Source organism: Capra hircus, chromosome 21 (genome assembly GCF_001704415.2).
Source record: "Capra hircus breed San Clemente chromosome 21, ASM170441v1, whole genome shotgun sequence".
Taxonomy (NCBI): domain Eukaryota; kingdom Metazoa; phylum Chordata; class Mammalia; order Artiodactyla; family Bovidae; genus Capra; species Capra hircus.
The window spans coordinates 58,641,184-58,654,524 of record NC_030828.1 but is presented as its reverse complement, the minus strand read 5'-3'; the positions used below and the strand labels follow the sequence as shown (position 1 = coordinate 58,654,524).

Here is a 13,341-nt window from a genome sequence, read left to right as displayed (position 1 = left end):
CACTGGCAAACCCCAGAGGGATGGAAAAGGGATGCATTGATTGAGTATCCACTATACGGGAAGCACTGAGCCAGGCTCCCCGTAGTCATCATTTCGTTTAATCTGTATAACTACCCTGGGCCGTGGATGTTTCTCCCACTTTCCAGGGTAGAAACCTGCTCAAAGAGGTTAGATGATCTGTGTCTGGGGTGACACAGCCCTGAGGAGCTGGGTGTCCAGTCCACACCCGTCAGATACCACCCACATCCTTCACCAACAACTTCTGCCCCGGATCCTCAGCATCTTCTGCATCCTCCACTCCAAGCCCAGAGCTTCTCACACCTTCCCCTCCAGGCTATGTCCTCCTGCTTGTAACAGACAAGCCGGCCTTGGGAGGGCTATGGTTTTGTGGGGTTGACCACTTTTCCCAGAAAGAAGATGCTCTGGGCATTGGTGGAAAAGATCACCACAAGGAAGAGCTGGTTAAACCAAAGGGCTTGGTGGTTGTCCCAGGGCCAAAAGGTGACAAAACTGCCGGTGGCCCCTGCAGCCTGGGTGCCATCCACCTCCAGGACAGCCTTGTGGAAACTCTGAAAGGGAAATGACTAGTGTTAGCTCTGAGAAAGCATGTGTGTGTTAGTCACTCAGTCATGTCCAACACTTTGTGACCCCATGGACTGTAGCCTGCCAGGCTCCCTCTGTCCATGGGATTTTCTAGGCAAGAACACTGGAGTGGGTAGCCATGCCCTTCTCCAGGGATATTCCTGACCCAGGGCATTGCAGGCAGCTTCTTTACCATTTGGGCCACCAGGGAAGCCTGAGAGGGCATGAGTCAGGGCTTAGGGAAGCCTGCAGGGACCAGAGACCACTCAAGACCAGAGCCACTTGTTGGGATAATACAGCAGGGATTTCTACACCGTGGGGAAGGTCACTGAGCTAATGATCCCTTATTTATACAACAGCGATTGCATACAGCTGTGTGTCTGTGCTCTTTTAAATCTGCTTAACCATCCTGTGGTGTCAAGTTCTTATGTCTGTTTTACAGATGAGGAAGGTAAATCCAGAGGGCTGGTAACTTTTCAGTGTTTCCTAAGAGACAGAACTGAAACTTGAACTCTCAAATCCAAGACTCTACCCTCTAGTACAACTTTATCTTACGTAACTGAGGTTATGGGTCCCTTTTTGCACCTAAGAAATGTATGGAACAACCCAGCCTCATCTGCATCCTTCCTCTGTTTCTGTCTCTGCGTTTATCACTCTTGTTGCCACCATCTATGACTTGACTGGGACCGCTCTCTGAGGGCAGGGGCCTGGTGGCCCTGGATTCCCAGCATCGAGAACCATACCCAGCACATGGTGGGCTACTTCTTGGCTCCCTATGCCCAGGGATTATTGAGTAAAACTCGGGCTCTGAGACTTCATATGGTGGCCGGAAGAGCACCCAGCACCCAGCACCTTCCAAGAGGTAAAAGTTCCCCCCCCACCCCCACCAAGGTCTCCAGGGGTTGATACCTATGGATGACTTACCTTGGGCACCTGCAGGTTTAGTTGTTACGTGATGCCAGACAAGTCAGCCCGCTGCAAGAACAGGTCTGTGATGCCCAGCTTGGGCAAAATCTGATCTAATCTATAGGAGCCAGAAATAGAGAACTTGGGGAGATACAACTTGAGCTTCCTGTAAAAATGGCTGAAAGAGGCAGTGGGTTAAAACACTGGACTCTTGAACTAGCCAGGGGTCCCATCTGGGCTTGGCTCCTCTCAAGGGTACTCGCTCCCTGCCCTCACTCCATCAAGTTCTGTGCCATGCCCTCAGTGAGTGCTCCCGGTGACTTAAAGCCAGGCTCCTTTGACCCCAGGGTCAGCCATCTGCAAGGCCTCCTTCCTTTTGCAGCTCTTCTAAGCAGAGGTAGTTTTCTGCACACATGTCAGGGGATACATGTCTCCTCGTGTGGCAGTTTTGCCTTTGTCTCTGATGGGGCCAAAATCAGTCCTGAATATTCATTGGAAGGACTGATGCTGAAGCTGAAACTCCAATACTTTGGCCACCTGATAGAAAGAACTGACTCATTGGAAAAGACCCTGATGCTGGGAACGATTGAGGGCAGAAGGAGAAAGGGATGACAGAGGATGAGATGGTTGGATGGCATCACCGACTTGATGGACATGAGTGTGAGCAGGCTCCAGGAGTTGGTGATGGACAGGGAAGTCTGGCGTGCTGCAGTCCATGGGGTCTCAAAGAGTAGGACACAACGGAGCGACTAAACTGATGGGACCCCATGGTTTTCACTTGTTTGAAACCGGTGACTTCTTTGGATAGAATTCCTCTACCACATGAGTTGTGTGAGTTTCCCACCCCCATATGGCCTTGGCCTGAGGTCCTTTTTTCATGTGTGTTTGAAGACTTTTCCTCCTCATAGCCTCAGGGTGATGTGAAAGCTTTCTTGCTACTTCCTGGGGTGGGAGGGTGGGATTTTCCTCAATGCCTCTGTAGCAGAATGGTCGGCATCTTGACCAGAAATCTATTCATTCATTGCACAATGTGGACCCTCAGAGAGCCTGTGTCACTTCCTCCTGGGCTTGTGCAGTACAAGTTGTTATTTAGTCGTGTCTGACTCTTATGCGACCCCATGGACTGTAGCCCACCAGCCTCCTCCATCCACGGGATTTCCCAGGCAAGAATACTGGAGTGGGTAGTATAAGGGCTACATCTAAACCCAGGATTCCTAACTCCTAGTCTGGTTCTCTTTTCACTGATGAGGGCAAAATTTAGATACAATGTTGGCAATCCTTATTTAAGGAAACCCATGGAAAGTCTTGGAGAAAGTAAGACTTCTTCCATAATCTGGTGCTCTGCCAATTTGGGGCACTGGCTCTTGTTGGAAGGGTTCACAGTGAAGACTCAGCCTGCACCATGCCCTGATGGATTACCTCTTCCGGAGCAAGTTGCTGCATCTTGTTAGCAACTTGGGAGTCAAAACCTCTTCCACCTGCTCCATCTTCGCTTGGTTAGGAAGGATAAAGAGGGTTGCTGTGTTTCCTTGGTAATCCGTCCACAGCACCAGGCAGGGCAAGTACCTGTCGTGAAGGTACCAGTGGTGCTGGGTATCCTGCAGCATCGTAGGCACCTTGACGGTGGTGTCCTCATCAACACAGAAGTTGTGGGGAGCGGTCAAGAAAGGGATGAATGGTTTCTCCCACAGAGCTGGAGGGAAGAAGGGAAGAGGGTACCAGGCATCTGTGGACCAACAATCCCATCCTCCATCCAAGAAACACATCCTCCCAACCATCACTCCAAGCCCTTACCTTACCATCCCACCAGTTCAACACTGGACCTGCCTGGGGCATGGATCTGGGGGTCAGAAAGATTCTAAAGAGATCCAAGAGGATACCCAACAAGATCTTTCCATGTCTTCACCCAATACTTGAAATTGTTGGACTTCATTTTGTCAACCTGGTGTTTGTGCAGTGGTAGCTCATTGTGGTTCAGACATGGCCTTTCTCAGTGTAAAGTAAGATTGAGTATTCTTTTGTGTTTATGGATCAACTGGTGGCGCTAGTGGTAAAGAACCCGCCTGCCAGTGCAGGCAGATGTAAGAGATACGGGTTCAATCCCTGGATCAGGAAGATGCGCTGGAGGAGGGCATGGCAACCCGCTCCAGTACTCTTGCCTGGAGAATCCCATGGACAGAGGACCCTGGCAGTCCATAGGGTTGCACAGAGTCAGACATGACTAAAGCAACTTAACACAAGCACGTGGAAGTTTTTTCTTAGTTTTGGTAGGGCCTTGTTTATTTGATTTTAGCTTGGTGCCAGGTCGCGTTTTTGACCCATATTTCTATAGGGCTGTTTCTTAGTGATTTGCAGCTCTCTGAACACTAGCTGTCTATCAATTCTGTATGTTGTCAGTGTTTTCTTCCTCCCTGACTTGTCTTTTCACTTTCATAATGGTGTGCTTTGGTGACTGCAATTCTCCACTTTAACAGTGAGCGTATCAGTTTTTTCCTTTATGGTTAGATCTCTGTGTCCTGCTTAGAGACATTTTCCCACCTCCAGGTCCTGAAGATACTTCCCTCCACCATCTACAAGCGTTGCTCTTACCTTTCGTATTTAGAACTTTACGTCACCTGGAATGAATGCTTACTATCAGTAGGAGGGAGGTGTACAAAATCATTTTCCCCCCCCATGAGGGTACTATCCCTACACCACTTTAAAAAAAAAATCTATCCTTTTTCTCAACATTCTATCATGCAGACTTTGTCAAATATCAGATGTTTGTATATCCAAGGGGCCACTTCTGGGTTCTATTCCAGCCTTTCTATTCTGTCCCCTTGGTCTACCTGTACCACACAGTCTAAATTAATAGAGATTATAACCGGCCTTGCTCCCCAGCAGGCAGGTTCTCCCTTTTTAGCCCTTTGCTCTCTCACATACATTTTAGAATCAGCTTGTTAACTGGCACCAAAAATAATCTTTTAAAAAGCTGTTAGGAGGGACTTCCCTAGTGGTCCAGTGGTTAAGAATCCATCGGCCAATGCAGGGAACACAGATTCAGTCTGTAGTCCAGGAAGATGCCACATGCTGTAGAGCAGCTCAGCCCACCTGTCACAACTACTGAGCCCTCGCACACTACCATCCACGCTCAGCAACAAAGAGAAGCCTGCGCACCCCAACCAGAGGGCAGCCCTCACCTACGGCAACTAAAGGAAGCCTGTGCACAGCAGCGAAGACCCAGTGCAGCCAAAAACAAACAAAAATTTACCCCCAAAACTGTTGGGATTACATAAAAAATTTAGATCAGTTGGTGGGGGGCTGACATCTTTAGCACATCAAGTCTCCCTATTCCTAAATTCAGTATACTTTTTTTTTTTTTCATTTGCCCACGTCAGTATCTCTCAATATAATTTTATCTACAAAGACGCTGCACACCTCTGGTTTGTTTTCTTCTAGGTACTTTTCATTTTTGAAGATAAGCCACAGTCATTCTACTCTTCACACCATGTGACCTAGACTGAGGGCTTGGGGCTACATTTATATCCCCAAAGTGATGGGTAAACGTGTCAGAGGGCAGGCTATTCCCCTTCTATTTCTGGAGAGCCTTTTGCTTTGTGCCACGAGCACTAACCCAATTGGAAAGAAGGTTACGGGAAGAGAGCACCAAAAACTTCATTATTTCTGGCCAGAGATTTGGGTGTGGTGATAGTGTATATTATACATGTAAATTATATATTATTTTTTCCAATTGAATGGAGTTAATAGAATATTGTACAGCCACTAAAATGAGATCTAAATAAGTTTTTCAATAGTGTAAAAATACACACACACATGAGTGCATGTGAAAACTGATAACATCTGAATAAAGTTTATTTATTTTTATAAATAAAATAAAATTTTATAAATGAATTCCTGGTTTGCAACTGTATACAATTATGTAAGATGTTCCCTGGGTGGCTCAGTGGTAAAGAATCTGCCTGCAATGCAGGAGATATGGGTTCAACACCTGGATTGGGAAGATCCCCTAGAGAAGGGAATGGCAACTCACTGTAGTATTCTTGCCTGGGAAATTCCAAGGACAGAAGAGCCTGGCTGGCTACAGGCCGTGGGATTGCAAATAGTCAGACACAGCTGAGTGACTAAACAACGGCAGCAAATGTAAGACATTATCCAGGGGAACCTGAGTGAAAGATACATGGGACCTCTCCGCACAACTCAGCAACTTCCTGTGAATTTATAGTTATTGCAGAATTTAAGTTTTTTTAAAAATTTTCAATGATGTGTAAAAATTCTACATGTAAAATGCAAGCAATGACCAGTATGGCTGAATTGTTAGTCTGGGACTGTTTCCCAGAATGTGTTTCCTGTAGATTCAAGGTGGTCACAGCATGAGACTGGCAGTCAAATGTGAAACAGCTATCGCCCGTTGAAAGCAGACAAGATGATGCACAGACCAGAGGAGGTGTATGCTGCAGATACCCATGCTGTTCTCCAAGCTCAATGGCCAGCTCCTCGTGGTGCCCAACTGTGTCCCCGGACCATGGCCTGGGCCTCTTCCCAAGCTGCCCCTATGTGGAACCGATCTGGTGGCTGGACTTCCAGAGAAGTTCCAACTTGCCCACCAGCTCCAGTGCCTTTTTCTCTGTCCCTCCAAATTCTTCCTCCAGACCTTTACTTCCCTAGTCCCTCCCACAAATACAGCAGGTCTAATTCCTAGGACGATCCTCTTTCTCTTAACATTTACAGTCACTCTGCTCCCTGGATGGCACCCTAAGTGATACACACTGTACGAAACTGTCCCCCCTGTGATTTCAACTCTATCAACATATGTGTATAAATAGAAGACTGGAAGGAATTAGGCTCAATAATGCTGGTTCGCTCAGGAAGGTAAGATTATGGACAACTTCTATTTTTCCTTTAATACTTCCATGTATTTTTATACTTTGTATTATGTTTTTATACTTTTATGTATTTTTAAAGGTCTTCAAAATTGTCATTAGAGTAATTACAAATGCTATATTTATTGAGCATGTCTAATGCTCAGAGATCTGCAACCTTCTTTTGCAATGGCTCAGAAAGTAAACATTTTATGCTTTACTGGTCATTCTGTCTCAGTAGCAACAGTTGATCTCTGTCTTGCAAAGGCAGTCAGAGATAATACGTAAATGAGTGGGTGTGGCTGTTTACCAATAAATCTTTATTTACACAAACAAGTGGTCTGTTGGATTTGGCTGGGACCTAAAGCTTGCCAGTCCCTTCAGGCCCTCCTCTAAGGAACATATAAATATGTGACATCATTTGATCCTTAGAAACAAAACTTGAAGCAGGGACTCATATCCTCACTTCAAGCAAACAGCCTGCTGGATTTGCACTCTTGGTAAGGGGTAAAGCATTGATATGAATTCAGAAGATGCTTGTCACACATACATTGCTGTTACTAAAAAAATAAATAAGAAAACCTGTCTAAAAGTATGAAGGGATGGAAATCTTAATATTATACAAACTTAAATATCTGACGCTCTAATATTAAATTTCCTGAAGGCTGCTCAATGTATCAGACTCAATCCATCCACTTTCTGTTTTGATGGGTTTCTCTTTGACATGTGAGCCTTCAATAAGTTAGGGGGAAAGGGAAGATGTGGGATTCACCAACACACTGACCTTTGAAGTACGTGTAATTCACCAGCATCATCATACTATTGGCATTGAGCTTGCTGACCAAATTCACAACCTTCCCCTGAGTTTCCTCCCTAAGGTGGTGGTTGATTAGCTGGGTCATGATCACAGAGTCTTTGAAGTTGGTGCAGAAGAGTCTAGACTCACAGAACATTGCGGAGTCCTTGAGGAATCTCAGAAGAAGCAGTTGCTCAGGGCTCAGGAACAAGGCATTGCCCACGCATATCTACAGCCTGTTGCCTGGGAGGTGGAGAGTGTGCAGAAGGTTCTGGGAGCTTTGGTGGCTGACGAACTCTGCTACCTGTGTGAGGTTGAAGCCCAGACCCTCCAGGATCTGAGTCCTGCTGTGTGAGCTGACCTCCAGGGACAGCATAGCTAGTCTGAGGAGATGCTCAGAGGGGCGAAGATACTGCCCCCAGGGGCTTGAGAAGCCAAAAGGTGGTGGAAGCAGAGGGCAAAGGTGGTGTTGCCTGGGGTGATCTTGAGGCTAGAGAAGCCTTTACTTGTGCCGGGAGCCTGACAGGGGTGGTGGGCATGACCCTGGCCGTAGTGCATGGAATGCAGCTGACCTTGAGAAGGGACCAGGCGTCCAGCCAGAAGGAGGAGCAGGAAGCTGGCCAGATGCATCTTCTGTGCTCTCAGGTTTGTAGGAGGAAAGAACACACCCAGGAAGCTCCCCAGTGGAACATCCCACCCCTCAGGGAAGGCTGGCAGAGGGCAGGGCCCCAGGATGAAAGTGGTCCCTCTGCTCCTACAGACTAGCTTGAGGGGGACAAGCAGACACCCAGCACCTCCACGCGTGAGATGCCCTGGCATCCTATAGCCAGACTTCAGATTTACAAAGCACAGGGCTCCTTGTCCACCAGCTCATTTCCTTTCCCATCTCTGTGAGCTCTGCATGGTACTAGACTCCATTCTCATTGCAGAGACGGGTAACAGAGGCTCCTGAAGGGTCTTGTCTACAGCCATACCACTCTGAACGCACCTGATCTCGGCCCAAAGTGTCTCAACAAAGTCATCAAACTAGCTAATATCTTAACTAGAACATGGGGCTCTGGACTCAGCCTGGGTTGTCTTGTACCATATGAGTTTATTTCCTTAACCCAGTGACCCATCACATCAAAGCCGCTAATCAAGGGCTATGCTAGCATTGACTCCACAAACATCTGTGATATTCTTTACAGTTTTCAAAATAGCTTTTATGCTATTTTGTTTGACCCTCTTATCCATGTAGAGGTAAACAGAACTGGTATTCTTAACATCACTGTACAGATGAAGTCACTGATGCTCAGAACATGATTTGTCCAAAATCTCAGGACTAAAATTGGTCCCTTTTCCTAATGAACTTAACCTGCCCCAAACAGGATGCTAGATTTTCTCCACCAGATCTTCTCCGCTCCATCACACATCCCTACCATTATCTCGTTATCAGCCTCCAAACCCGGTTGTCACCCTTTACTACCTGTCTGGCCTTCCTTCCACTCCCGCCCCATTCAGTCTCTCAGCCCCTCTACCGCTATGACCCTTATTCAAATCTCTGTCATCTTTTTCTGAGACCAGAGGTCAGAAAACTTTTTTCCTTAAAGAGCCAAGTAGCAATTATCTTTGGCTGTGGGGACCACACAGTCACTGGCTCATCTGTTCAGTTTGCTGTGCTCACTGGGAGGCGCTTGTGACAAGGAACACCCCTCGCTTCCTCTCACACACTCTCCCAGCTTCGCAGTGAGATTACACAGAATTCCCCTCTGGCAGGAGCTTTTCAAAAGCACCTGGAACCGGAAGACCTGGGTCCCCAGCTGTGTGTGGCTGGAGAAGGCTATTCTGGGTCTGAGCACAAGTCCCCCCCACCCAGGGCCACAAGAAGGAGGGTGCAATCATATATAAGGGGCTCTCTAGACTTTGTCACCTCTAAGGTGACAGTGGTGATCAGTGTCACCCCAGAGGGTGATCAGTGGTCCCAGTTCACCCAGGACTGTCCCAGTTTCACCCCAGACACTGAAAGTTTTGTTCCAGAACGTTCAGTCCTGGGCAATCCAGGACGATTTGTCATCTTCTCTTTATCGTCTCCATTGCTGCCCTTATAGGGTTGCTCACAGCACAGTCAATCCTGGAGTGGCCCCCAGGCAGCTGTCTCAGCTCTAGAGGTGACCCAGGGATATGGCTTGGGTTTATCAAGCACAGGAACATCAGAGAAGCCTCTTTGCTCCCACCTACCACCTCCCCTATCAGGTAATTATTAATGAAGAGACCCATGGGTAGAGCATGGAATCTCAACACAGAGAAACCTCATCGTGAGTTGGCTCACCTCCCCCCAGGAGAACCTGCCATCCTTGCTGGGGCCCCAAGAGAGTTCACCCCTCCCAGTTTGTGTTACATGTTGAGGTTTGCCTGATACAAGCTTTTCCCTGCAGGTCAGGGGAAGCCCTTAATGGGCCTAGTCTTCATTCTGCCTCTCAGTTGCCTTGTGAGCTTAAGTCTAACCATCCCCTTCTCCGAGTGTCTGTTGCCCTGCACTACCACTTCAGTCTGATCCCCACCCCCTGCAAATGAAGAGCTGGGCCAGACCAGAGGCAACAAACTCCAGGGCCTTCTCGAACCCAGGAAGGCAGCTTCCAGGGTGACAAGGTGGGGGATAGTGGACACGAGGAACTGGAGTCATCCCTCTGCAGCCAGGTGAGACCCATCTGGAGGCTAGACCCTGCCTGCAGGCTCCAAAATGCAATCCTGGACTAGGAGATTTCCAGAGGAGCCTGCTAGCTTCCCTGGAGGCTCAGACAGTAAAGCATCTGCTTGTAACGCAGGAAACCTGGGTTTGATCCCTGGGTCAGGAAGATCCCTTGAAGGAAGAAATGGCACCCCACTCCAGTACTCTTGCCTGGAAAATCCCATGGATGGAGGAGCCTGGGATGCTACAGTTGATGGGGTCACAAAGAGTCGGACACAACTGAGCGACTTCACTCACTTCACTGCCAGCTTTATAGCTGCATGTTTTTGCAGTGTAGCCCACTGAGATATCACACGGTAGATGGCAAGGACATTGCATACCAGGAGCAAGGGTGAGAACAGACACCTCCTTGACACAGGAATCCAGTCTCACACTTCCTCTCTAATCATGGAACTGAAGCTGCTGTCTCTCCAGTAAACAGGGAGCAGTAAAGAGGGAGCCCCAGCACCCTGAATCATTCTGGGACAGCTGTAGGTAGGGGTGATGCCTGGCTGCTCCTCACACCATTTGGGGAGTGATGTGGCCCTCGGAGTCCTGAATGAGATGCCCTAGATCATGCAGGCTTCCTCCAATAGCCTTTCCTGAATGGGTCTCCAGGTACTTGGCGGAACTGAGTGGACTATACACCAGTATAGAGCAGTGAGACAGGGCCGGGAGCCCTGGGCTGGGCAGGACAGGTCCCAGCATGGGCCTGGACCCCGCTGGCCCAGGGCCCAAATCCCAGCTCTGCTGTTGGGCTCAGAAGATTTCAGGGATGTGCCCAAATTACCACCACAATAAGGCATCAACAGCAGGATGAGAGAGGAACTTGATGTGCCAGAGAAGACAGAGAATTCTTATGTCACTTCACTCTCTCTCTCTCTCTCTCTCTCTCTCTCTCTCTTTCACACACACACACACACACACACACACACACACACACACACACACACACACACACAAAATACTATCTCATAAAAAAACTTGCGCAGAGAAGTTGCTAGCTCAGATTCCAAGGTAGGATTTGCACGCTGAACTGTTCTTTCTCTACGTGGACAGACTGTCACTCTGCTAGAACATCAGCCCCAGTTTCGTTCACTGCTCTAACCCAAGCGCTAGGACAGGGCATGGCATACAGTAGGGGCGCCGGCAATATTCACCGGGGGAATGAATGAAGGAAAGATGCTTATTGATATTCGGTCTCACGCATGTGAAAATAAATGATTTGCTCTTCGCTAGTCCACAGTTTGGGCTTCTGCTACTTGGTCTGCCTTCTGCAACAACTTAGAGGTTGATGCAACAGCTTCCAGGGGTCAGCACGTGCTTGGCTACAGCTGGAGGGACAGGTAGCCTGACCCCACTGCACACAGTGACTGCCCTTTGGGTCCTGGCACCTGCCCCAGTAATGCTCTGGACAGAGGTTGTGTTTGGGTGTTAGACACGCTCTGCTACCACTGTGCTGTGTGACCTTGGGCAGGTCACTCCACCTCTCTGAACCTCACTTTCCTCATCTGACAAATTAGGAGTGCTTACTGTTGGGAAGGCTCATAGGAGGGAAACGGATGGCATCCTAGCATGCGCCCAGCTCCATGTCGGTTTTCCTCTTCCCTTTCTGCAGTGGTGAGGTGGAGTGGAGGCTCAGAGAGGTTACCTGTCTTGCTCGAGGTCACACAGCTAGTAAGTGGGAGAGCTGGGATCTGAACACTGGCGTCTCTGCCTCCAAAGCCCAAGATGGCAACTTCCACTTCTAACTATTGACATCAGAAAGGAAGTGGTTGCCTTTTTCCAAAGACTAACATTGTTCAAATGTGGCCCTGAGGTCCTCCACAAGAGGGACACTTGTTAAAAGCAGAGAATCAGATTTTCCCCAAGTTTCTTGAATCAGAATCATGAGGGTGGTGTAGAGTGGATCCAGACATCTGCCTTTTTAATCAACTCCCAAACGTGTGTGGAAAAGGAAATGGCAACCCACACCAGTATTCTTGCCTGGAAAATCCCACGGACAGAGGAGCCTGGTGGGCTACAGTCCATGGGGGTCAGTGTGCGACTTCCCTGCAGTTTAATATTTCACCACCAGAGGGCTCACTACTATTTCTTAGTGGCACAGGCATCTCCTCTGATGTCAGGTATTCCCAAAACCCTCACCCTGGGAGTTTGGGTGAAAAAAAGGTGGCTTTTGTGGTTGGGAAAGCACACCCTCTGCTATTCTAAAAGAATGTTAAATCTAGCTCATCTAGCCAAACATTTTCTTTTATAGAGGGGGATAGGAGCCTGGTGGGCTGCAGTCCATGGGGTCTCTAATAGTCGGACACGACTGAGCGACTTCACTTTCACTTTTCACTTTCATGCATTGGGGAAGGAAATGGCAACCCACTCCAGTGTTCTTGCCTGGAGAATCCCAGGGATGGGGGAGCCTGGAGGGCTGCAGTCTATGGGGTCGCGCAGAGTCGGACACGACTGAAGTGACTTAGCAGCAGCAGCAGAACCGGCTCAAGGCAAGTAAATTGCAGAATTGTGCTCAGAAAAACATACACACAGCACTGTCCATACCACCACACACCCTCTCCTGAGCTCAGACTTGACTACAGGTTGGAGGGGAAATAGAAACTATCAGCAGCTCAGGGGGGAGATTTCAGCCTGTCTCTGAATTCGTTCATTCATTCATCCAGCTGCTTACTGAGCTCCTGCTATCAGGAGCAACACTGTTACATTCTCACTGGCTGGATCCATGCACTGTAGCATATAGTTGTGAAGGGTAAGTTCAGGAGTTTGGACTGACTGTACAGGGACTTACTTACTGGTCGTAGGTGGAGACGAGGGTTAGGAAGGGATTCCCAGGGAAGGGACATCAGAGCTGATATGAATGAGGAGTTACCAAGTTAAAGGAGAGAGGTTGGGGCAGGGAACAGTGTTCCAGACAGGTGAACACTATGAAAACATGTTCTGTGGAAGAATGAATCGTGGGATGATGATGGATGCAAAGACCCCACTGTGCCCAAGGATCAGGGCATGAATGATGGGGATGGGGGAGGGTGGGAGAGCTGGCATGGGGGACACACAGGTGCCCCAGGGACCACCTTGGCCTTCGGAAAGCAGGAGACAAGGTTTGACCACAGGCAGCGACAGTGTGAGGCAGCCCTAGGCAAGTCCATGAGCCACAGAGCAAGGGATTAGAAAGGAGAGACAGGGCAGGCTTCACGGAGGAGGAGACATTTAGGTTGATCCTGCTTTGGTTTGATTCAAAGACATTAGGCTCTTCTCTCTGACTGGGCAGAGCAGGTATCCCATCTTAGCCACGAGGCTTTTCTATCTGATCCTGAGCAGGCAATTTCAGAAGGTCAAAGTCATTCTGGACAAGAAGGAAGGGAGGAGATCTGGATTTCTGCTCTTGAAGGGCCAACTGAGTCCTTCAGACTCTGTCTCCCTCCCTCCTGTCTATGAGCCCTGCTGGCTCTGCACAGCTCTAACCAAAGGCAGGGGGGACACACAGT

At 48.6% G+C, this 13,341-nt stretch overlaps 1 protein-coding gene across 1 annotated transcript; it reads right to left on the bottom strand.

Annotated features, from left to right (window-relative positions):
* Nucleotides 378–7,782, bottom strand: SERPINA4 (serpin family A member 4). Its single transcript, XM_005695357.3, is given in 5 exon segments — nucleotides 378–569; nucleotides 1,507–1,666; nucleotides 2,908–3,181; nucleotides 7,132–7,527; nucleotides 7,530–7,782. Coding segments are annotated over 5 exon segments (1,266 nt in total). The 5' UTR covers nucleotides 7,774–7,782.